This window comes from Aptenodytes forsteri, unplaced genomic scaffold (assembly GCF_000699145.1).
Source record: "Aptenodytes forsteri isolate BGI_AS27 unplaced genomic scaffold, ASM69914v1 Scaffold83, whole genome shotgun sequence".
Classification (NCBI taxonomy): Eukaryota; Metazoa; Chordata; class Aves; order Sphenisciformes; family Spheniscidae; genus Aptenodytes; species Aptenodytes forsteri.
In genome coordinates this window covers 2,620,965-2,643,351 of record NW_008795371.1, presented here as the reverse complement: position 1 = coordinate 2,643,351, position 22,387 = coordinate 2,620,965, and the positions used below count along the sequence as shown (strand labels likewise).

Here is a 22,387-nt window from a genome sequence, read left to right as displayed (position 1 = left end):
CAGTGAGACTGAAATCCAGGGAGGGGCCTGTTGCAAAATGAAAGGTGACAACGTTACAAAATGCTGTAAGGGAACAGTTAGCCCCCATTAGACCTTATTGGGGCTATAACAATACAGAAAGAAAAGTTTTGTCTTCATTTGGGAAGGTTAAAGCTTGCTTTTGTAGTAGCTATGTAAGAGGTTGGAACAAACAAGATGGTTTTGAGTTTACAGTTATGGCATCTAATCATATTCAAAACCCAGTTTTCTTTCTGTAAACAGAAAAATGCCCTGAGCTATCTGCAGTCCCTTCAGAATAGGGTGCTCAGAACAGAAAATAAATTTGACCAGTAAGTCCTGTTTTGCAGACTTTTTGCCAGTTATTTGCTAAATATTCAAACTGTGCACTCTGGCACATGCTAATCCATTGGTACGTTTGCTGGGGAGCAAAGGTGCCAGAAATGGGGATGTGTACTCAGCATGGAGCATCTCCTTCCAGCCTTTCTATGTCAAACTTGCCTCGCAGGTAACAGTAGGTAGCAATCCTCCAAAGGGCTTTGGAAGCCCCCCTGTGGTCCAAAGAATATCACCAGCCTGTTCTAGTAGAGTCAGGTCAGAGTATATATCATCAAATAGTTCTTCCCAAGAGCAAGAATAGCTTTTGGCATAACTAATTAGCTCCTGTTTCTGCTTGGAGCCTGTATCGATCTAGCTACGATCAAGTGAGTCTCCTCTCAGAGAGTAGTCCTCAAAACTGCCGTGAACTGACATTTCCTTCCTTTCTCAGAAAGAATGAAATTTAGCAGTATATATTATTGAGAAGTCTTTAAAATGGAGATTTGAAAAGGGGCTCTGATAGAAATTTGTATATATATCCATCCCCCCGCCACTGCTTTTGCCATGAGGCATGAGTTCAGATGCCAGCTGATGGCGTTTTCTCTTTGTTACTCAGTCACACAGGTGGAATGTACCTTTTAATAAACCACTCTCCGTTATTGGTGTTGCAGACAGATTTTTTTTTTAAGGCTCTCAACTGCATTCTTCTTTCAGCAGTAAACATATGTTGCCAATTTGCACTATCATATTTGTCAAATACATTTTTAAAGCCTTGATTGTAAGACCAGAAGCTTCCAGTAGCTTCTGAAAAGCTACTGGAAGCTTCTAAAGTTTTCATCTATGAAAAATTTGTATATATATCCACCCCCCCGCCACTGCTTTTGCCATGAGGCATGAGTTCAGATGCCAGCTGATGGCGTTTTCTCTTTGTTACTCAGTCACACAGGTGGAATGTACCTTTTAATAAACCACTCTCCGTTATTGGTGTTGCAGACAGATTTTTTTTTTTAAGGCTCTCAACTGCATTCTTCTTTCAGCAGTAAACATATGTTGCCAATTTGCACTATCATATTTGTCAAATACATTTTTAAAGCCTTGATTGTAAGACCAGAAGCTTCCAGTAGCTTCTGAAAAGCTACTGGAAGCTTCTAAAGTTTTCATCTATGATTGATTACAGCTCTTCCCAGTAGAACTTGATGCTGTTTATTATGTAAGTTAACAATATAGATGTAAAAGCAAGGATTGGTATCAGGAATGCAATTTTATTTGAAGTACAGCTTAAATGTGAAGAATGCTCTGAAATAACTCTGTAATTTAAATCATTGTCCTTAGAGCCCTTCTGATTTTGCTTAATTTGCTTTTGTGAAGTGCAAAAGAAGTTTGTTAATTCAAAACTGCATGTGTTTGTGGTTATTTTGTATTCATTTAATGTGGGTGAGTTATATGTGGGAATCAGCCCAGGGTTTCTAATCCCAAACAAAACTCTGCTGCTTGAGCTGATAATCCATAACTCATTACTAAGACTCTGAATAACTGGTGTCAAGGATGGTGGCCAAGTTAAGACCTCTTTACGTAGGTCCGCTGTAGATGAAGGCTGAGAGAGGTCACACTTTGTACAAGTGTAAATTTTGTAATGCATGACAAAGAATGAAATGCCTGACACAATTAATTTAAATTGGGAATTGAATTCAAGTACAGAAAAAACAATTCTATTTAAAGTGCTTGCATATGCCTTAGTACATTTTTCCCCCTGTATAGTAAATGTTCTGTTTTCCATGGCTTTAGTATTGTGAAGGACGACTTGGAGCATTTTTCAGGTAGATAAAGTAGTTGATTTGTCTAGTGATGTAGAAATGTAACTTTGATGCTGTGATAATTGGGTGCAGGTGCATTTTGGGAAACTGAGAGGATATACAAAAAGAACATGATGTAAAGGATTATTTGAAGGAATTCTGACGGTAGAAGGGAGAACGTTCCTTTCTCTGTAAACTACCCATCCTGTTTTCCAATTCCTCTATTTTGGGTGGGAATATACCGTATTAACTTGGGGAGGAGCATTATTAATCCTGTGCATTAGGTAGATTGTGTTGCACGATGCGTAACCATGTATGAATTGAATCTTAGCCCTGTTATATTTTTCAGTAGTTTTATTATTTACTTTGTAAATAAAGATCTCTTGAAGATTTCAGTTTCTGGGGCTCATCTAGGCAGCACTTTCTGAATGTCTGAGATATGGATTCTCTTTTATCACTGATAGTGTCCTTAGTTTCTTTCTTTTAAAAATAAAATATAGTTGAAGTATTGTCTTAGGGAAAAAGGTTTTAAAAAACCCCACAATAACAAGTACAAGCAGAGCACCAAATAGGAAGCTACCTACTTAGGAGCTTAATTTTTTTGGTCCTCTATTTGCAATTTTTTGTTTCTTTATTCAGCAGACTTAATTTCTTTTTTGTTTCATTTTAGCATAAAAATAAACCACATGTGGTGACCTTAGCTAGGAGCCACTCCATTTCCTCAGCAGCTGCTGCTACACGCTGCTTGTCTGACAGACAGGGCTAGGTCATGGTTACCAGAGGACACCCTTGTGGTCATAACCAAGTTGTAAATGTCACTAAGATTGTTTCTGGATGCCTATCACATGTGTATCGCCGATTCTGAAGTGGATAAAGTCAGCCAAAGATTCATTTGGGAGTTGGGACCCCCAGAAGATTACTTTTAAAGCTAAATAGCAGCAAGAGTTGTGACACGCATCCATAAGCAGCGGTAGTGATTTGACAGTTATTTAGCCCTCAGTTACTAGCCCTTTGGTAGAACTGACAGCATGCCTGCAAAGATAGTGAGGCCTGTTTCAGCCCCATTAATGTTGTCTTGAACGTGAGCCTGCAGTCTGAAAAAATGATAAATGTTCAGTGATTGATGATTTTATAGTCCCAGGGCACTTGGAATGGTTTCTGGTAGCTGTGAACAATTTCCCCCCCCTCCCTTAATTAGGCCTGAGCTTTAGGTTTCTCCCTACCAGACTTAGAGGAGTGAGTAAGTGGGAATTGTAAGGTAAGGTTTACAAAATGGTTTTCAAAACTTTGGCTACAAAGGAGGTGCAATTTTGAGTGCCAGGTCTGTCATGTTTTGGTACTAGGTGATTCAGCGTGTATCTGATCAGTCTGAATGGCAAATACCATATTCGTCCCTTTATATGGAAAAGCTGAAAGCATTTTGAAATGTACAAAAGAGAATTTTAAGTAATTGGGTTGGTTAAATAATATGTGCATCCTAGGGCTTCTGTGTTTTCTCTCTACCTTTGGCGCAAGCTTTCAATAAGCCTGTGTTTCCTGACTGCATAAGGGTCACTCTGAGCCTGCTAAGTTGGCTATACTAATGCTAGAAAAGTGCAAAACCGTATTTCAGTCTGAGTGCTTGTTTGCAAATCGGGTGACAAAGTTGTTTATTTAATCACTATTGGGAAGTAAACCTTTTGTCAGTGAGCTATGCTGTTTAGTAATGTGATAGTGTCAAAATGCCTATTAATCTGTAACATTAATAGCAGGCTGCAAGGGGAAATGGAATTTCTTCTTCTCATTTGCACTAACATTTTTTCCTAATGTCAGTGACTCTTCCTGACCTTTTTACTGTGTTACTTTATTAATGCAAACAGCAACCTTAGGAGTTGCAACTTCTTCAGACTAATTTTCCTCTCTCAGTGGCTAGTGACTTAACACTAAGAAGATTCAAATATCAAAATATCTCAGTATTATTCAATTTTTAGAAGTATTGTCCACGAGGACACAGCTTATTAAGAAATTATGTGGTTTCTTTTTGATGGGGGAGAAAGAAAAGAGGGAGAGAAAGTAAAATACGGGCAGGGAGTAATTTCTGTGAGATAGACCCGAAAGCCAACTTTTGTGATTAATGACCAATTGTGACTCTGCACATTTAATTAGGAAGTGTCATTACACTCAATTAGCAGGGCTGCCAAATAATCTGTTTAATACTCTGGTCTTTTTTTTTCTCTAGGGTTTTGCAGACAGTCCTCATTACAGTGATCACTTGAATGACAGTCGATTAGGGCCCCATGAAGGATTGTCCCCGACACCTTTCATGAACTCAAATCTGATGGGTAAGTAGGTAATTCTTTACGAGTATCCCCTCAAAGCCTCTTTGGTCAGAAAGAGACATTTTTCATTCCCTTGTCTAGGCCTGACATGTCAAGCATCTGGAAGTTGCTCTGTTTCTCATAGCGACAGTGACTTTCCTATTGAAATCTTTTTATGTTGGGCGAATTCCTCATAAAGGCCATTCTTCAGGACTTTTTAGAAGAAGGAACCACCTAAATTTTTCTAGTTGATCTAGAAAGCTGATATATTTTGATTTGATTTTTACATTTCTCTTATAAATTCTAAATTATTTTAAAGCTGTAAATTTTCCTTAACTTTTGCTGAGAAGACATCTATAGCAATTTTTAATCTGTGCATTTTTAAAAATATATTATTTTTCTAACACTATTGATTTCTGAACTACCTACCAATTTACTTTAGGCTTTTCTTCAGTTAATAATTTGAGGGCTTGCCTATTATTTTTAATTTTCTAATTTCTTTTATATTTGTTGTATTAGAAACGTTGTCACTTCTAAGAAATAGATGCAAACTTCTATTTTGCTAGGCAAATGTTGCTACTGTTTCCAGGCCTGTGGGTGTCCAACATTTTCTGCTTTTGAAACTGGAAAAACAAGCAAGCAAAATGTGTATTATAAATTGTGGGCTGAGGTATTGAAAGCTTTTTCTTCATTGCCTGCACTTTTGTGTTACCTGAAACATGTTAATGTATTGATGGCATTGTTTGAAACTCTTCTTCTCCCTATTCCAGTTTGGGGCATTAAAATGTTGATTTCAAAATATTTATTTTTTGGCAATACATGGTCTTGGGACAAATTTTTTTCTTGTATCTTAAACTTAGGGATGACTCTGAATATTTGTTCTGAATTTGTACATTTGACGTTGTTTCACTTACATATTTTGTGTCTTGTAGACATGACCTATTTTGTGATCTCAGTATTGTCCTTTTAAGACATAGCCATGGTAATCTAAGTGGATTACCTAAATCCAAATCCTGGTGGTCTGCAGTTTCTTTTGGAAATCTTTCTACTTTGCTCAGTCTTTGTTTACTACTTCAATTTTTTCTGAAATAGAGGCAGACAAAGCACAGCTATTGCTGAAACCAGAATTTCGTTTAAACCTTCATATAAGAACCTGAAAATATGTAATTTTAAAATGACCATCTCTGTAGTCTTTGTTTAGAGACACTACATGTGAATTGGTCAATGACACTTATATCTGAAGACGGTAAAGCTAAAATGTAGTTTCCCTTAGTTATTTTGATAAAGCAGAACCGAGCTTCCCCCCAGTGCTGTTTCAAATATGTTGTCTTTTTTTAAATACAGGAGACTAAAAAGACAATTTACTTCATTTTCTTCTCCAGTATTTTGATCAGTAGCATGTATGGAATGGCTCTAGGCTTTGTAGCTGATACTGATTTTGTTTTACAAAAATATATAGCAAAGTTTGATTTTTTTTTTTTTTTTAAATTTGTATTACCAAAGGCAAACTATTTGCTCATGCTTTTATTTTGAGCCATCCAACTTCCAAACAATATATGCCTTTAAATATATGAAGAAAATAATTGGTGCAACTATATCTTCTTAGTTTCTCAGTTTTATTGATGAGATGGCTAGGCGATTCCATTAGACATAATAGAATTACATCATTAATACAGATTTGAGGAGACGCCTCCATTGAGATTGTTTTGTAGAATTAATTAATGAATTGCAAGATGTGTATGTGTCAGTCACTTACCCAAAGCAGCTGTGAACTGAAATAGTTTTATAATGCTTTTATGGCTAACAGTTCTTACGGATTTTATTTTGTTGGAGAAATAGTACTTAATTTCCTTCTATATGCAGCAAAGAATTCTTTCAGTATATATCTCAAGAAATGTACACCTCAAAACTCTAAAAGAATGGTTTTAAAAGTATTCCACCTGTGGTTTTTGGCTTGTCATAACAAAAAATTATATTCATTTTACTTATGTTACAGTATAGGATGCAGTTTTGTATATCATACTTTCACATCATGAATTTTTGCAGCATATCTTAAGTTGATGCTGAAAGTTTGGAGAGAGGAATGATAAAGGCTACATAAAAACATTGAGTAGTAGTTTTCTGTGTAGTACCACTATCTGTTTATGTTTTTTTGTCTAGTATTGAAAACAAAAATGAGATTTCTTCTTAAGTTTTTTAGACAAAAAAATGTTACACAGTTTGTTAATATCAAATTGTGGACATGTTCCCATAAACAGAATGAAAACATCCATTTTATTAGTTACTGCAGATGATATTTAATGCGTTGATTGATTATTCTGTGATCTTCAGAGGTTAAAAGGAGATGGAGGCTAAGAACATGAACTTGATGAGCTTATAGGAAGTATCTCACTAGGCTAATAGGAGTCATGGAGCGTCTGGGGTTCCACGCTGAAGATCTAAGAAACACATCCCTTCCCAACATTTTATCATGACTGAAATACATTTCTGAAATAGTTAAAAACCATTTTAAAAAAAAAAAAAAAGAGCAAAAACATATTTCACCATTGCTGTCAACACTTAAGAGCACCATTAAAAGAAAGAATTGTGTGTCAAGGGGATGTTGTTATTTTGTGTATTATGTTCAGCCGTAAGCATATTTGCCTGAAGAGATAGCGGATTATAAAGTGCCACTGTCTTTCATGATGGAGCTCTCAAACATTTTAATGATCTTGTACGTTGCAAAAGAGAGAAATTTTGTCTAACAAGAGTTGATAATGATTCAATAATGAACAATTTGCCACAGAAAGATGCATTTCCATATTCATTTAGATATTTTTTGAAGTGTTTTGCAGAGGAAGTAAAGCTATTATGTTGGATTGGTTAGTGTTCTTCACTAATGAATTCCAGAATTATCCTGTTGATTTGTTAGTATAAAAAAAGAAGGGCCGTTGCTTGTATTTTAAGTAAAACCACTGAATCCTCTTGGCACCAGCATAGTCTGTTAGTATCCGTAGAGAGATGTAGACAATCAGGCTAAGATATATTGGTATTGTAAGTCTGTTAGTATCCGTAGAGAGATGTAGACAATCAGGCTAAGATATATTGGTGGAATTGTAGCTCCATTTAGACTTTATAATCCTTGCTTATTCAACACTTTCTGTTTTAATTACATTCTAGAAAACTATTCACAAGGATACAAGATTCTTTTCTCTGTAATTATGCTGCCTTTTAGTACCCTGCACTTGCAAGTAGAGGTCAGTTTTTGCTAGGACCCTTCAAGCATGTGGTATCGTATCTTCTGTTGTACTGTTCCCTGGACTGTATTCTGCTGAGCTTTTCTACTTCTGCTTACCAGGAAGAAAGCAAGCAGATCATTCTTGAATATAGGTTGAAGGGGATTTTGTTGGTCCTTCTTGAAAATTTGAAGTGGGTGATTTCATTTCTTTTGTGTGTCTGTCTTTCCACAAGAGGTAGAAAGGATAAAGGCAAAACTTTTGTGCTCCACGTTCATCATCTGTGTACCACACAGTTCCACAAGCTTGTACATGATAAAAAGTCATTTGAAAAATTGGTCAATAGTGAGTGAAAAGGTGGTGGTTGAATGTAAGCTTGCCGTGTTGAAATTGGTCCCTTGAAGTAGAGAGAGAGATCATTCTTCCAAGTTTTCTTTCAAGTATACTTCCTTGTTTTCTCATTATTTCTTTAACTAGTTGCTTTACAGTTTAATTGGGTTAATTTTTAGAGCTCTGGGTGTTCCTGGGCTAGCCACAGGGTTTGAAGACCTGTCAACCAAGATAACTGGAAACTGTCATAATCAGAAACTCTGAATGTGTGGGATTGGAGGATTTTAGATCATTTGCATTTTCCCGACCTCATCTACTCACTGACTCTAGTAGACCAGCTGCAGGGTTGTGGTTACTAGTTTATTTCATATCATCTGTTGATGTTGTAACACTCACCTCTGTTAGTATCTTAGAGAGCTGGTGACTGTGCTCCTCTCCCTAACAAACTAATTTCTGCTTCATGCTAGGTATGGCCATGATATTTTCTTATGGCCAACATTAAGAGTATGGAGGACCTGACAAAGCAGGGAAGTCAAGGCACACATCAGGCAGTATTTATGAGGATGGGAGTAGAAGCTTGTTACAATACTTAAAGCTATAAATGATTCAGATTGTTAATCAAAATATAGCTTCTTATACTGTAACTATTTATACTGTGAATATAAAGGGTAAGCCTGATTCTTGTCCTGATTCAAATAAGTAGGTTGAAAGAACCAAATATAGTACTCTCTAATGGAAGCAGAGTAATACATTTTGGTTTTTTTGCAGTGCAGCTTCCTTTAATGTTGCTTGTACTTGATGCGCTTGAATCACTCAGGTGGTTTGTCATCACAGTCTTCAGAAAACTGGGCTTGCAAGTAAATTTTTAATATATATATATATATGCACACACACCCCCATTTATTTTACCCTCTGTTAGTGTTTAATTGTCTTGTACCAATGTAGCAGGGGGTTAATAGGTATATGCTGGGTAGAAACTGCCGTGTGGAGCTAAGGGCGGCAGGAGTGGAGAGGTGCTTGATGGGTTGAGGCCAAATTCCACAAATTTTCAAAGGTAGTCTTTTGAGTTACTGTGAAACTAAAGACTCATTTTATGGATTAATCATACAAATGAGCAATCAATATCTGGATTGGGATGCCTTCTGATTTTAGAGTTATGTTCACTTAATTGGCTTGATTGCCTGATTATGTAGGTTTGTAAGAATGGCTGTGCTTCTGCCAGTGCGTCTTTCAAACTAGTGAAATTACTATGTCTAATTTTTATTGTAAAATCTATTGTTTGACATTTAAGTTAAGCATTCCAATTGGCTTGGATAGAGTGGTAAGTATTTTTAAAGATGAACATTAGGGGCATTTTTTGAAGCAATGTGGTAAATAGCTGAAGCCTTTGTAAGCTTTCCAGTGCTGATATTGTTCTTGAACAGGTGATGTAAGCCTTTTAAAACTTAATTTGGGAAGGTTATTCTCAGTAAAAGGAGAGGCTTTTGAACTTCAAAATACAATTAAAAGAAGGCATGCATCTGAATTGTTTCTCAGTTAAGAATCTAACTAATCTTCAGGAAAACTGCTAGTTTTCTTCCTCAGTAGCACTTCAGTTAAAAGAATTTTTGAATCGAAGAGATAGAGCTTATTATCAAATGATTTTATGATGGTGAAGGCAATAGTAGGAAGCAAGCAAGGGTAAATAGTTATTAAAATGGCAAATGTTAAGAATGTTGCCATTATATTTTTTGCTAGGAATCTTGTTTTAATTACATTTTAGGAAGGGAGAGGGCAGATGTGAGTAGTGAGTTGGCAGAGCTTGTATTTGTCCAAAATAATAGTTAGATTTCCTTGAATTGCCTTTTGTAGTCATTACTAATTTAACATGTGTCATGGTTTAACCCCAGCCGGCAACTAAGCCCCACGCAGCTGCTTGCTCACTTCCCCCGGGTGGGATGTGGAGAGAATCAGAAGGGTAAAAGTGAGAAAACTCGTGGGTTGAGATAAAGACGCTTTAATGGTAAAGCAAAAGCTGCGCACACAAGCAAAGCAAAACAAGGAATTCATTCACTACTTCCCCTTGGCAGGCAGGTGTTCAACCATCTCCAGGGCTCCATCATGCGTAACGGTTACTTGGAAGACAAATTGGTCAGTTGGGGTCAGCTGTCCCGCCTGTGTCCCCTCCCAGCTTCTTGTGCCCCCCCCAGCCTGCTCGCTGGTGGGGTGGGGTGAGAAGCAGAAAAGGCCTTGACTCTGTGTAAGCACTGCTCAGCAGTAACGAAAACATCCCTGTGTTATCAACACTGTTTTCAGCACAAATCCAAAACATAGTCCCATACTAGCTACTGTGAAGAAAATCAACTCTGTCTCAGCCAAAACCGGCACAAAATGGAAATGATCTCCAGAGACATGAGTAATGGCAAGATTGATCTGAAATAATTTATACGTGGTTACATCAGTATTAACTTGGAGAATGGTGGGGACAGAATATTTTGAATCCTTCAGAGAATTCATTGGGAAGAAAGAAGAAAATGTTAAAAGAAGAAAATGACAAAATAAGGGCACAATAAAGATTATGACAAGTGCTTCAGTTCATCTCATTTTACAGGAGTAGGGCAGTAAGTTGAAAGAAAATTTTAAAAGGATAGCTAATAAGCTTCACATAGTGCATAATTATCTGTCACATATTATTGTAGGCTAAGAGTTCAGAGAAACTTTTCTTAGTAAAAGACGCAAGTATAAGATCATCCACAGTTACAGTACTTAGGGGTACAAGTCTCCTGCTCTAAGACACGGGTCCCCCACAAGCCATAGACTGTAAACTTCCCATGCTGGAAAAGTTCCTTGAAATTTACTTTACAGTAACTGGCATCGTACAGTTTCACAGCATTATGTTTACATTTTATCAAATCACTTACTGTTTTGATTATTGAAGCTAAAAATATCAAGATGCTGGCTCATCTATATGTGATACATCATGGCTACTTTTCCCAAAGTAAGCATTGCCATTGCTTCACCCCAGTAAAGCTTCATGTTTTGTTGCTTCAGATAGGCTTATGTTTTGCAAATCATTGCATATAATGAATCTGGCAAATGGAAGATTTACATTTAAATTTCCTGGCAAATGGAAGATTTACTTTTAAATTTCCTTCTAAGAATGTTTGTTTTCCTTTTGGGACTTGTCACTGTGCTTAATTGCTTGATTGACATTGTTTTTATATAATATTATAGATTGGCCAAGAGCTTCATATGAATTTTGTAGTATTTTGTTGTTTATAATGAAAATTTCAAACCCAGAGTAATTTTTGAAGTTAAATTTCAATGATTTCTTCCTCTCTTCCAGATAATTATTTGCTTCATATATGAATATATAAAATCTGCATAAATAAATTGAAGTGTCCCCCCCTTTTTTTTTTTTTTAAATGCTAGCAATGCGCATGTTCTTTTGTTCTGGGGTGTTTCTGCATCTGGCTGTGTCCTGGCTCTGGTGTGGCATGTTGGGCAGAGGCAGGCTCTTGTCAGTCGTACCTGTAAAACCTCAGACGGGACATGCTGGTTACTGCCGGCGCAGAGCCGCTGGTCTGCAGGCTGAAGCTTTCTACAGTTGCGATGTTTTGTATCTGTTGGTACAGTTTCAGATTTATCCCCCACCCCTCACCTCCCCCCAGGTATTACATTAAATAAATTCCACTCACACCAAAGAATTGCTCTCATCTGCTCTTCATTTTCCTTTTGTGAAAGCTAATGGGTTTCTGGGAAATTAAATTACACAGTCATTTAGTGACAGCGCTGAGTGCAGGGCATTTTTACTCTTGGGTTTTTGCTCACAAGAGTGTGTGTTAAACTTAGTTTTCCCTTCTGTTTACAGTAATATTTCAATCAAATAGCTTTCCTAACACTTCTTTAAATACAGTAATACCTCAAGGCTTTCTACAAATGTAGTGGGGAGCTCATGTCCTTTGTAATGTTATGCTGTAGCAGGTGTCTGCTTGTGCTCTCTCTCCCTTGAGACTTTCATCTTCTTCCTAGTTAGCAGCTGTGGCAGAGGAGCCCTAACGATCCTCCTCAGGTGGTGCTCAGGTGTGGGTCTGCCAGGTAGGCATGCGGCCACAGCTGCCTGCCTGCCTGCCTGCCTGCCCCTCTGCCTCCCCTCGCTGCCGCTGCTGGCAGGAGGCCTTGTGCCTGGCCGGCTCCCTGCCTTCGGCAGCTCCCAGTGCAGGAAGGTGAACAGGGGGGTGAGCAGGCGCACAGCAGTCAGCTTTTCCCCATCCCTGTCGGTGATCCGCTCGCTACGTGAGTATGCCGGAGTGTTGAGGCAGTTTATCCTTAATGAGTGTGGGTAGTATTGTGCAAGTTTAGAAGATTTTTATAATGTCCAAATCAGTGTTGGAGTTGTTTTCAGGCTTAGTCTGCAGTGCTGTGGTTCAAGGAGGAAAAACAGAAAGGTTTTCTGTCAGGTAAGAAAGTGAAGAAATCTGTCCTTGAAAATCCATCAAACTGTATGATTTAACTCTGCGCTAGGAAGAGCTGCTGCTACTTTCTCATTGGATACTACCAATGCCACAGGTACCTTCACAGGACTCATAGGAGTCTCTGCAAATCCACAGCGTGTCCCACAAGCAGAACTTGCAGTTCTGGTGGCCTGCGGGCAGTAGTGTTGCTTGCACTGTGCGCTAACGGGAGAAAAAATGTGACTTAGTGTTAATCGTGTTGGAGGAAGATGAAATGTTGCCTTCTTCAAAAAGGTCTCTCACTTAAACCCCAAATTCTTGTCAGACTAAGTACTTCTGAATTGCCCATCTGGGAATCTAAACACGGAAGTCTGGCTTTTAAATTTTGAAATATTTTAGTTCTGATAATTTTTTTTTTCTGCAAAACTTGGTTTTTAGTTAATGCAGTCTGATACATTTGAGCGTTGATTTATTCACAGTGTACTCTGCCTCTGAAAAGGGGAATAAATAGTAATCTGATTAAATTTTTAAGTCTTGCATTTCCTCTTTGTTATAACACATCAGTTTAGCTGCTGTAGGGTATGTTTATCTGTTACAAGGCTCATCAGTGCATGAAATGCTGAAAGGGCATATTTCTCTCCCGTGGTTCCTGCCATCCCTGGGCACTTGTAGATGTGTTCCAGTGGATGGGATCAGCTGGGTGAAGCTGTAGGATTTTAAATTTCAGTCTGTCTGAAGGCGCCAAGCTCCTTTCCAGGGAGAAGGGAGGAGGGGGTGATTCTTTCCCATACTGGTGATGTAACTTCCCCATGAGGCAGTTGCTTAGGGATCTACATAATAACTATTATCCTGTTCAAATAGGAGACTGTAGAAAGCTCACTGGTGATTAAAAGATAATTTTGTAATTTTTCATGGCTTGTCTTTGTTTTGCAATAAAGATGTTTGCTTATCGCCAGGTGCATAAAAATCATTTACTTAATCTCTATTTCATTCCATTAATTTTTTTTCATTCTTGCGTGCATGTAGCTGTAGCCTGTCAGTTGCTAGCGGTCCAGTTTTTAATAAATGCAGCAGCCTATATCCAGTGATTAAATTCTGAACTGATCAACCAAAATGTTGTAACTAGGCTGCTCGTGCCAAAACAAGTGGCTTTTGTGATTTGGGGCATTATAGTATTTGCATTAATATGATTTGAAGTTGTTCAATAGTTTTCTTTAGAGACTGGATTTTAGTGAGTCAAATGTTTGCTGCTGCTCGAAATCTGACTTTGTTTAGATACACAGACACCTCAGAGGGGAAAGCAAAACAGATGAAATTGAATAAGTGAGCCTATAAAAGATGTAATTTTATGTTTTAGGTGCATGCAGGTGTTGGACCTCTAATACTATTGTTTTTGAGAGTTGCCTGAGTGGCCACTGCATTTTCCCTAGAGTTGTAAGCTGCTGTAGGTGTGCAGTGCTTCAGCTATATAGTGGATTAATGGAACAAGTATCATCAAAAGAAGACCAAATTTTTTAATTTTATTTTGAAAATAATGTCTGGACACTTTCACTTCAGTCCAATATTGCACCAAAGTTTTGTTTCTGAAAAGTGGGTGAAAGATTTTCATGTAACAGAAATGTGCAGAAGACCAGAGAAAATGCAACTCATTCTGTTAAGTGCTGGTAATATCTTGCTTTATTTGCGAGGCTTTCTTGGTTGCTGTCTTTTTACGCTTTTCTGAAGGCTAACAGCACTGCGGCTTTCAGATGGGTGTTCAGCTTCTGTCACTCTAACGCATATATGTATATTGGGAAGTCAGCTGAAAATTCTGTGGAGTTATTTCTTAGGCATCCAGATGGTGGGTCACTTTGAGAAATATAGAAACCTTGTTATCCTTATGTGTGGAAGCTTCACCAGGATGGCATTTGGTAGAGGGAGGGTACTGTTTAGTTGGGGGTTTTTTTGGAAGATGTTCACGGGGGTCCCCCATCTGAAGATGAAATAGGAGAGAGAGTTGATACATCATTTTATGTGGTGATGTGTTCTATACAGGATTAAAGAAACTGACAGTATTTGGGATTACTGCTACTGAGTCCTTTAAAGAAAGCAGTAGCCTTAAGTTCAGTGATGAAATAAAAAAGGTTCATTGGAATGGGGAAGAAACACAGTGATTACTATTGAAATAAGTTGAAACTGATTTTACAGTTTTTCCTAAAACTGCTGAGGTCTGGCCATGAGCCTTAAAGGTAGTTGGGAACCAAGCACACTAAAATATGAAATGTGCAAATTCAAATCGGGATTGTACAAACCATGTGCAAGACTAGTGCTATTGACACAATAACTGTAATGAAATTTCAGCTTACTGCCCAGTGTAATAGGAACCTCTAAAATAATCCTGGCACTTTAGGCACAAATGCAGTACACATAAGGCATCTTGCAATTTCTTCCTTTTATACAATGGGACATAGAAAGCAGAAGTCTTGAGAGTAATGTGTGACTTGTTAACAGTGTTGTAAGCTTCAAGGTTGATTTCTGGGGTCTATATTGACATGACTGTGTCATAAATAAATTCGTATCGTATTTAAAAAAAGTTCTGCAGAGATAGGGAAGAGTGTTCTTTTACGCTCTTTATCAGGGTACTGCAGTCTTAAGTACGTTTTCTGCATTGTAGGAGCAAAGTGAAGTTTGCCTTACTATTTTGCTGTGATAAATAACACTTCTGTTTCTGACTGGATTAATTTCTTTCCTATGATATCATTTATTTGTTTCACATTTTGCTAGTCCATTACAAGCTGTCACCTCAGATTTAATTTATTTATATATTTATTTGGAGTCTTGAGGTACTTTCCAACTTAAACTACAGGCTGATTGACCTGCTTGAATAGAGATTTACAAAAATTAATTCCTTACAGAACCATATTTCTTAAATATGCCTTACCCATCTTAAAAGTCGCATTGCCTTATGAAATATTATAGACAATCTTCTGATCACATCACCCTAACTTCAGAGGAGTTTTCAGAAGCTCGTATGTGTGTTACACTATAGAAAGCATTTAGCATACTTTAATATTCTACCTATCAGTCAAAAATGAGATTTTTTTGCATATTTATAAGTTCTTTAATTTTAGAGGAGGTTTTGTTTCCATATAGATGTGTTGCATTATTATACAGCTTCAAGTTTGAAAGATACTGAAATTGGTACAGATATGCAAGATCAGAAACTGAGCTCTTGCTTATTTTCCGGGATACAATACTGTCTTACTTTGTACTTAAAGAAATGTCATCCTTTCACCTGATGTGAATTAAATCTTTCTTCTCAATGATAGGTGAGGTGATATTTTTTCAGCAGTGCTATTTTCTGTGGCAAAAAATCTGCTAATGTATTTTACTATCACTGAAACAATTTTTCTTTACATCTTCTGGGATTGATATTTTTAAGCTTAAGATAAATGTCACTAGCATTACTAGTGTTTAAAATATTACTTCATAAATAACAAAGGTGAGAAACCCACATGCCATTTTTTTTCAGGTGTCTGAATCTCACTTTTCTGGGTACTTTGGGTTGAGCTATGAGAGCACAACCTGAAGTCACTCCTTCATGCAATGCTCAGTTTACCTTGCACCGCTACATTGTTCTTGCCCAGCATATTGGGGGCTTGGGGGTTATTTTGTTTTGTTTGATTACTGACAGTGGTGGGAGGAGGAGCGATGATTGGCTTGTCTTTCTGGTGCTTGGCTGCATTTCCTTTAATTCTTTTTGTTCACTGCTTTTATTCATCAATGACAATTTATAAACAGTGCATGTTTCACAATGATTTCAGCCTTGAGTGCCAAACAACTGTATGATTTTGTTCCTTTGTTTGACAGCTATCTGGCACTAAGCCCTGTGCACAATTGTAATGAATATTTTTGTCCAGTATATGTGTGTATTTTTTATTTCATTTATATTTTTGCTATTACATTAGAAATGTATCTTCCTAGAAATGTGGTTCAAAAGGTACATGGTAAAAAAAACCCAACAACATTGTAAAGCTGTTAAATGAATTGAGTATAAACCGGTTCCTTCAGTATTTTGGAGCAGGGGGGTAAAGGGAGAGAGGCCAGAAGAGAAATGCTGCTGGTTTTCTTTGGTTCAGTGGCACAGTTGCAAACTATGAAAAGGAATATGGTTTGTTGGCAGAAGGAAAAAGCCCATGTGTTTCTCCAGTTGGTAACCATTTTATGTAGGATAGTTTGCTTATGTATACACAAGAGTGGCCTTTCAGCAATATATTTAGAATAGAGTAAAGGTAAAGAACAATTTTTTAAATATAGAGGATTTTCTGTATTGATTTATCTCATTTTACCGAGATAGAAGAAAATTTGGAGCACAAATGTCTTGAACTCAAGATACTGACTTTAGCTGGCTCTTTAGTGCTTGGTTGACATTCTGCAATATGAAGGAGGCAAGCTTCCCTGTTGATTGTACTCCTCCGAGTTTCTGTTTTGTGTGCCTCCCCCTCTTCCCCCAGCATAGACACAGCTTGGTCTCATGATAGAGACATAGTGCAAATGCCAGTAAACCGATGTGAAATAAAACACCAAATTGAAAGGTAGTGAGTCATTGGGAGAAAATGTTAGCCAGGCCCCAGTAACTTTTTTTTCTTCTTTTAACCTGTGCTCTAAAGCATTGTTATTCCCTTGATAATCAATTTCAGCACTGCTATTGAACTGAAACCTATATTTTTAAAGTTGCCGCTGCCCTTCTATCCGATCTCTCCTATTTTCTTGATGATACTTTTATGTTGCTTTCTTGTTTGGTAATGCAACACAGTTATGTGTCCTTGGCCCAATTTATTTCCTTCAAAAAATGCTGGATCATCAGAGGTAGAAAATGATGTAAACTTTAATTTACACTAAAATCGTCAACAGAATCATCTGTCCTCAAATCTATAGAGTATAATTTTACTGTAGTTTTACTGTGTGGTTAAACCTGTATTTTTGTCCCTTGAATGCACCCATCTGGATCAGTACACTGTTCCACCTGAGCACTTCCATCAGGCTCGCACTCAGCTGCACTTTGGGATTTTTCCTGTCTTACCTGCCTTGTCTGTCTTCCTTGGTCTGACTTTTTTGACTGTTTTAAGAAAGGCCATTTTTTGTGGTTTTGTGCAGATGTGTTCCTCTTTGTACATATATTTTCTTTTTGTTTCCTTCATCTTAAATATAGAGAAAATAAAGTTTTAAATCTGACTATGCTCTGTTGTTACTTACAGTATGGTACTTACTTGGCTGTAACACCTGGCTGTTGAAATTTAGAGCATATCATTCTTTGCATTCGCTCTGGTTTTTTGTGGTTCTTTCTCTGTGCACCTGTTACTGGCCAGTGCAGTCGGTGGGATACCATAGTAGAGGAGTCTGTCTTCTGTTCCAGTGTGGGTCTTTTTGCTTGTTTCTGAGACATCTGTACATTCACACCCGGTATCTTCTAAGTGGTCTTTAAGTACAGATTCTGAACAGGGGTGCTGTGTAGTACAGTAAGTATTCTCCTTCACAGGACAGATTACTGTGCACTAGATTTGGAAGATCAAAACTGTTTGTTCTCATATTGCAATGGAGGTGTACTAATACATTCTCTGATCCTCTGTTAGAAGAGCTAGAAGTTGTGGTGAATGGACAAGAGGATAATCAAAGCCACTATTGGAAAATATGTTTTGAAGTGGAAAAATAATCATTTATTGATGGCCAACTCCTACACAAGCCTGCAAGGCTATGGCTTAGTTACATTGGAGGAAGGAGTATGAGCCAGATGTTAAAACATCCTTCGGTTAGACTCTGAAAAGAGTGAGTTTGAATGCAAAATTAGTAAAAATTTACTTATTTCTGTGTTAGGTCAACAGCATGGGTTCAGACATGCTGAAGGGGAACTTCATAGTTTTCCACTGCAAAAAGCAAATTCACGTACACATTTTTAGTGTCCAGTATTTTGTTATTTAAAACATGTCCTTTTTACTGAAGCTTCTGAGATGTACGTGGATGCTTTTCAGAACGCTTGATCCCTTGTAGCATGCACCATGCTGCTCAAGGCAAGAATCTTTAGATGTCACAGTCATCTTGCCACACATGATGAATCACTTTGCCTAAAGATTTTCTGCCCACAAAGCCTCTGGGGGGGCTCTGTCTCCCTAAGGATGTTCTGTTCGACTAGCCATCTGAGCTTACTCTGCTGTGACCAGTTTAGAAAGTACTAAATGCAAACTTTTTCACATTTTATTCCTGCTTGTAAATAACAAAAGGGGTCATATCATATAAATACATATGCAGAAGGACACTGCTGACCAAAATCAGAAATAAGGCACAAAAAGAGCTAGTTGGCCTTTAAAAAGACAGTATCACTTTAAACTTCTTTTGTCTGAAGGTTTTTTTTTTATTAAATTTTGTTACAAGAATCATGTCAAATGATTGTAACTGCAGGATACTGTCCAAAATGTGTTTTCCTGGGTTTTTTCCTTCTTTTTTTTCTTTATTGCTAATAAACTAATGTGTGTAATGAGTTTCATAGCTTTCCTGATTGTGTCTCTTTTTGGATACATTCTTTGGTTGTATTGGCCTGTAAGACAGGATTAGTGGCAGCTGGTAATAAAACCTGAAGTTTAAAGGAATTGTAACTGCAGGATACTGTCCAAAATGTGTTTTCCTGGGTTTTTTCCTTCTTTTTTTTCTTTATTGCTAATAAACTAATGTGTGTAATGAGTTTCATAGCTTTCCTGATTGTGTCTCTTTTTGGATACATTCTTTGGTTGTATTGGCCTGTAAGACAGGATTAGTGGCAGCTGGTAATAAAACCTGAAGTTTCAAGGTACTGAATAGATATCTGGGCAACTCTCTCCTTTCAGGGGTCCATAAATTTGCTATGGGGAGCCTGGGGGACCACCCTATGAAGAACACTTTAAAAATATATCTTAATGTTTTTAGGATTTAATGCAATTCATGCTTTTTAATAGTTCAAAATTTGTAGCAGGTAAACTTAAATTCATATCCAGTTGTTCAGTTTTCAAATCGGTGGTCTAAAACAATATGCATTGACAATTTTGTTGTGGCAAGATGCATCTTTCCCATTTTTGTAAATTTCTAGAAGTAGTATTTGAATAATAAGACATAGGAAGTGACAAAGTACAGCAAGTAAATTTTATTTTGAGCTTTCTTTTTGTTTTTTTTCTTCTTAATTATTTATATTCTTGCCCTTCCTGCCTTCTTGCTTTTGACTGTCTTTTTGACAATATGTATTCCTGTGTTCTCCCCTTCCCATGTGATCAGTGGAGTCACTAACTCCCTTTGTAGCCTGTTCAAGGTCTGTTGTTGTGAGGAGGAGGAGGAGGTGGCCCTTCACCTTCTCTACTCCCTCCCCCTGAGAAAATCCACCTGTTCTTCATGAGCAGACTTTTGCAGTGATTTAAAAAGGGGATGGAAGTGTAACTGTGAATTACTAAATGGCCATATTTTATCTTTTGCATTTGTACACAGAACCACCTTTTCTAACTTATGCTGCCTTCCTCCTTTCTGTCCTGTTGACCCTTTTCAAATATTTGCTTAAATAAGCATTGTTGGGAGAGCTGCTCATCTATTTTCTGCTTTGGAAGACAAATCTAAATAAAAAATTTTCTACAGGCTTCCCTTTTTTCCCCCTGAGGATATTGATTTTCTTTTTTCTTTTTTTAGAATAACTATCCATCTTGCGGAAAATATTTTCATTATCAAGAACAGCCTTTAAATATAAAATAGCTCAAAGTAGTGTAGGCATTCTCTCTGTCGTAACTTAAAAATCCTTCTTTTTATTGAGAATGTAAAAGATATCAACTCCTTAAGAACCAACTCAGTAACTACTGTAAAAACAAACCCCAAAACATTTCTCATACCTTTTTAAAAAATAATACCCCCCCCAGCCTCGATGTAATTCCAATTCTTCTTTGCAATGAGACTTTTACTGATAGAAGATAAATTCTTGGTCCTTTTCCTGATTTTTTTTTTTTTTTATTTATTTCTCTTTAAAAATTTTGGTTTTGTAGAACCAACTCAGTAACTACTGTAAAAACAAACCCCAAAACATTTCTCATACCTTTTTAAAAAATAATACCCCCCCCAGCCTCGATGTAATTCCAATTCTTCTTTGCAATGAGACTTTTACTGCTGGTATATTGATTGTTGGTCCTTTTTTTGTTTTTTTTTTTTTTTTATTTATTTCTCTTTAAAAATTTTGGTTTTTTTAGCTTTTTTACATTTGCAACTTTGCTACTGGAAATTCTTAAACAAATGGAGTCTGTGTCACATTGAAAAAATTGTATTGGAATGAAAATTTTATTTAATACCTGAAAGTATAGCATGATTAGTTATAAAAATGCTTATTTTGAAGTTACAGCCAGTTATGCCTGCCCAAGGTTTAATACTGCTTTTTTATAATGAGTCCAGCTGTGAAGCCTGAATGGAAATCAGACAGCTTGATGCTAACAGCTGATCATAAGGAATCCAGTTAGGCAAAACATAAAATGAATAGTTTTTGTTGACCCTGGATAAAGCTGAGTAATGTCAGTATAGATGATTAGATAAAAGGGACCAGTTAAGCAGTAGCTTGTATCTAAACTTTAAAGCATTCAATTTAGCTGGGTTTGTCTGTTTCTATAGTAGTTAAAGAACATTCTTAGTAGCATTACAGATTTTCTTTGGATTTGAATGCTTAAAAGAATTGTGTTTACTAAGGGAAGTATATACCTAATTTTAGCTATGTTTTCAGTTTGCAGTTCTATTTGTTGAATGAATTTTGTAAAGCTTTTTTTAATATTGAGCAAATGCGTGTCTTTTGCTTGTTAGGGTAACATTTGCATTGACTGCGTCTCATTTAACCATTTTTACTCAAGAAATCACAAAACCCTTTCAGTCTTAGCTATCAACTGTCATAAGGTCCAACACATTTTTACCTCTGTTTACTGTAAATGCTAATTTTGCTATATTTGTGATACCGTGAGTGCTTCTTGCAGAAATCCATTTCAGGTTAACCTTGTAACCAGTTACCACTGCACTGACAAGATGAGTTATTTTTTTATAACTGTTTTGTTCATTAACTTCTAGCTCCCTCTTTCCAAACACTGGTGCTTGTCTAACTTTTAGTGAATAAATAAATCAAAGCTACTACTTACAAGATAAATATTACTAATTTATACACTATATACTTGTGAATTTATATATAATGTTTTATTGATAGCTTTGCTTCTGTATGTTTTAGGGGTAAGAATCGCAGTATAAGCAAATCTTCACTGGACTTCTTTGCTGTAGGAAATGCCTCAGGAGTTGCGCATTGTTTTGTTTATGGATTAAAATTCGTGTTTCTGTTGTCATGACTCTGTCACTGTTTTGAACAAACTGATTAAAATCTGTTACTGTTCTCTTGATGTCCTTATAGCCTATATAATTTATATAACAACTGGATCCTTGATATCTGTGCCATGCACTTTTTAAAAAATCTTTCCAGAAGTTCACTAAAATTTGTCTCTGGTGCATTTTATGCTGTCTTTGTAGAAATTCCCTTGCTCACAAGCAGTACCACCTTTTGCCATCTGGGAATACCCTTTCTTTTGAAATTTCTCTGATAAATCTTACCCTGTTGTTGCTCTAGTTTCCGTGTGTTGAGCTGAGCCCTTGCTTTCTATGTCTTAGCTTTTTTAGGTATAATTATGTCACAAGCAAGCAAAACCCCACTCCTTTGCCACCTCAGTCAATGAGAAGAGAGGCTCAGTTTTGTCTGAGGACCAGAAGAGGTTTAGTGTCTGGGGCGTGCCTCCTACCACAGGCACGTGTGTCCTTGGCTTCACGCATGTAGCATTTTAGCACAGGGAAGGCAGGTGAGGTGCTCAGACTGGCCTGGACACTTATGCTAACTGTCCCCTTGTTCTCCCTCTTGCTTAATGTTTCCAGGTGAGGGTAAGCTTTACTGAGGCTTTTTCATTTTGGATGAGATTCTTTGTAAAACTCCTCCCAGCCCTTTCTATTGT

General features: G+C 37.1%; 1 protein-coding gene across 4 annotated transcripts in view; it reads left to right on the top strand.

Moving 5' to 3' along the window:
• The window catches only part of TCF12 (transcription factor 12), a 178,416-nt gene that overhangs the window by 58,044 nt on the left and 97,985 nt on the right, over positions 1-22,387 (top strand). For all 4 annotated transcript variants that reach the window (XM_009280362.2, XM_009280361.2, XM_009280365.2 and 1 more), the window contains exon 5: positions 4,327-4,429. In XM_009280362.2, coding sequence (XP_009278637.1) covers positions 4,327-4,429 — 103 coding nt within the window. The remainder of the gene's footprint in view (positions 1-4,326; positions 4,430-22,387) is intronic.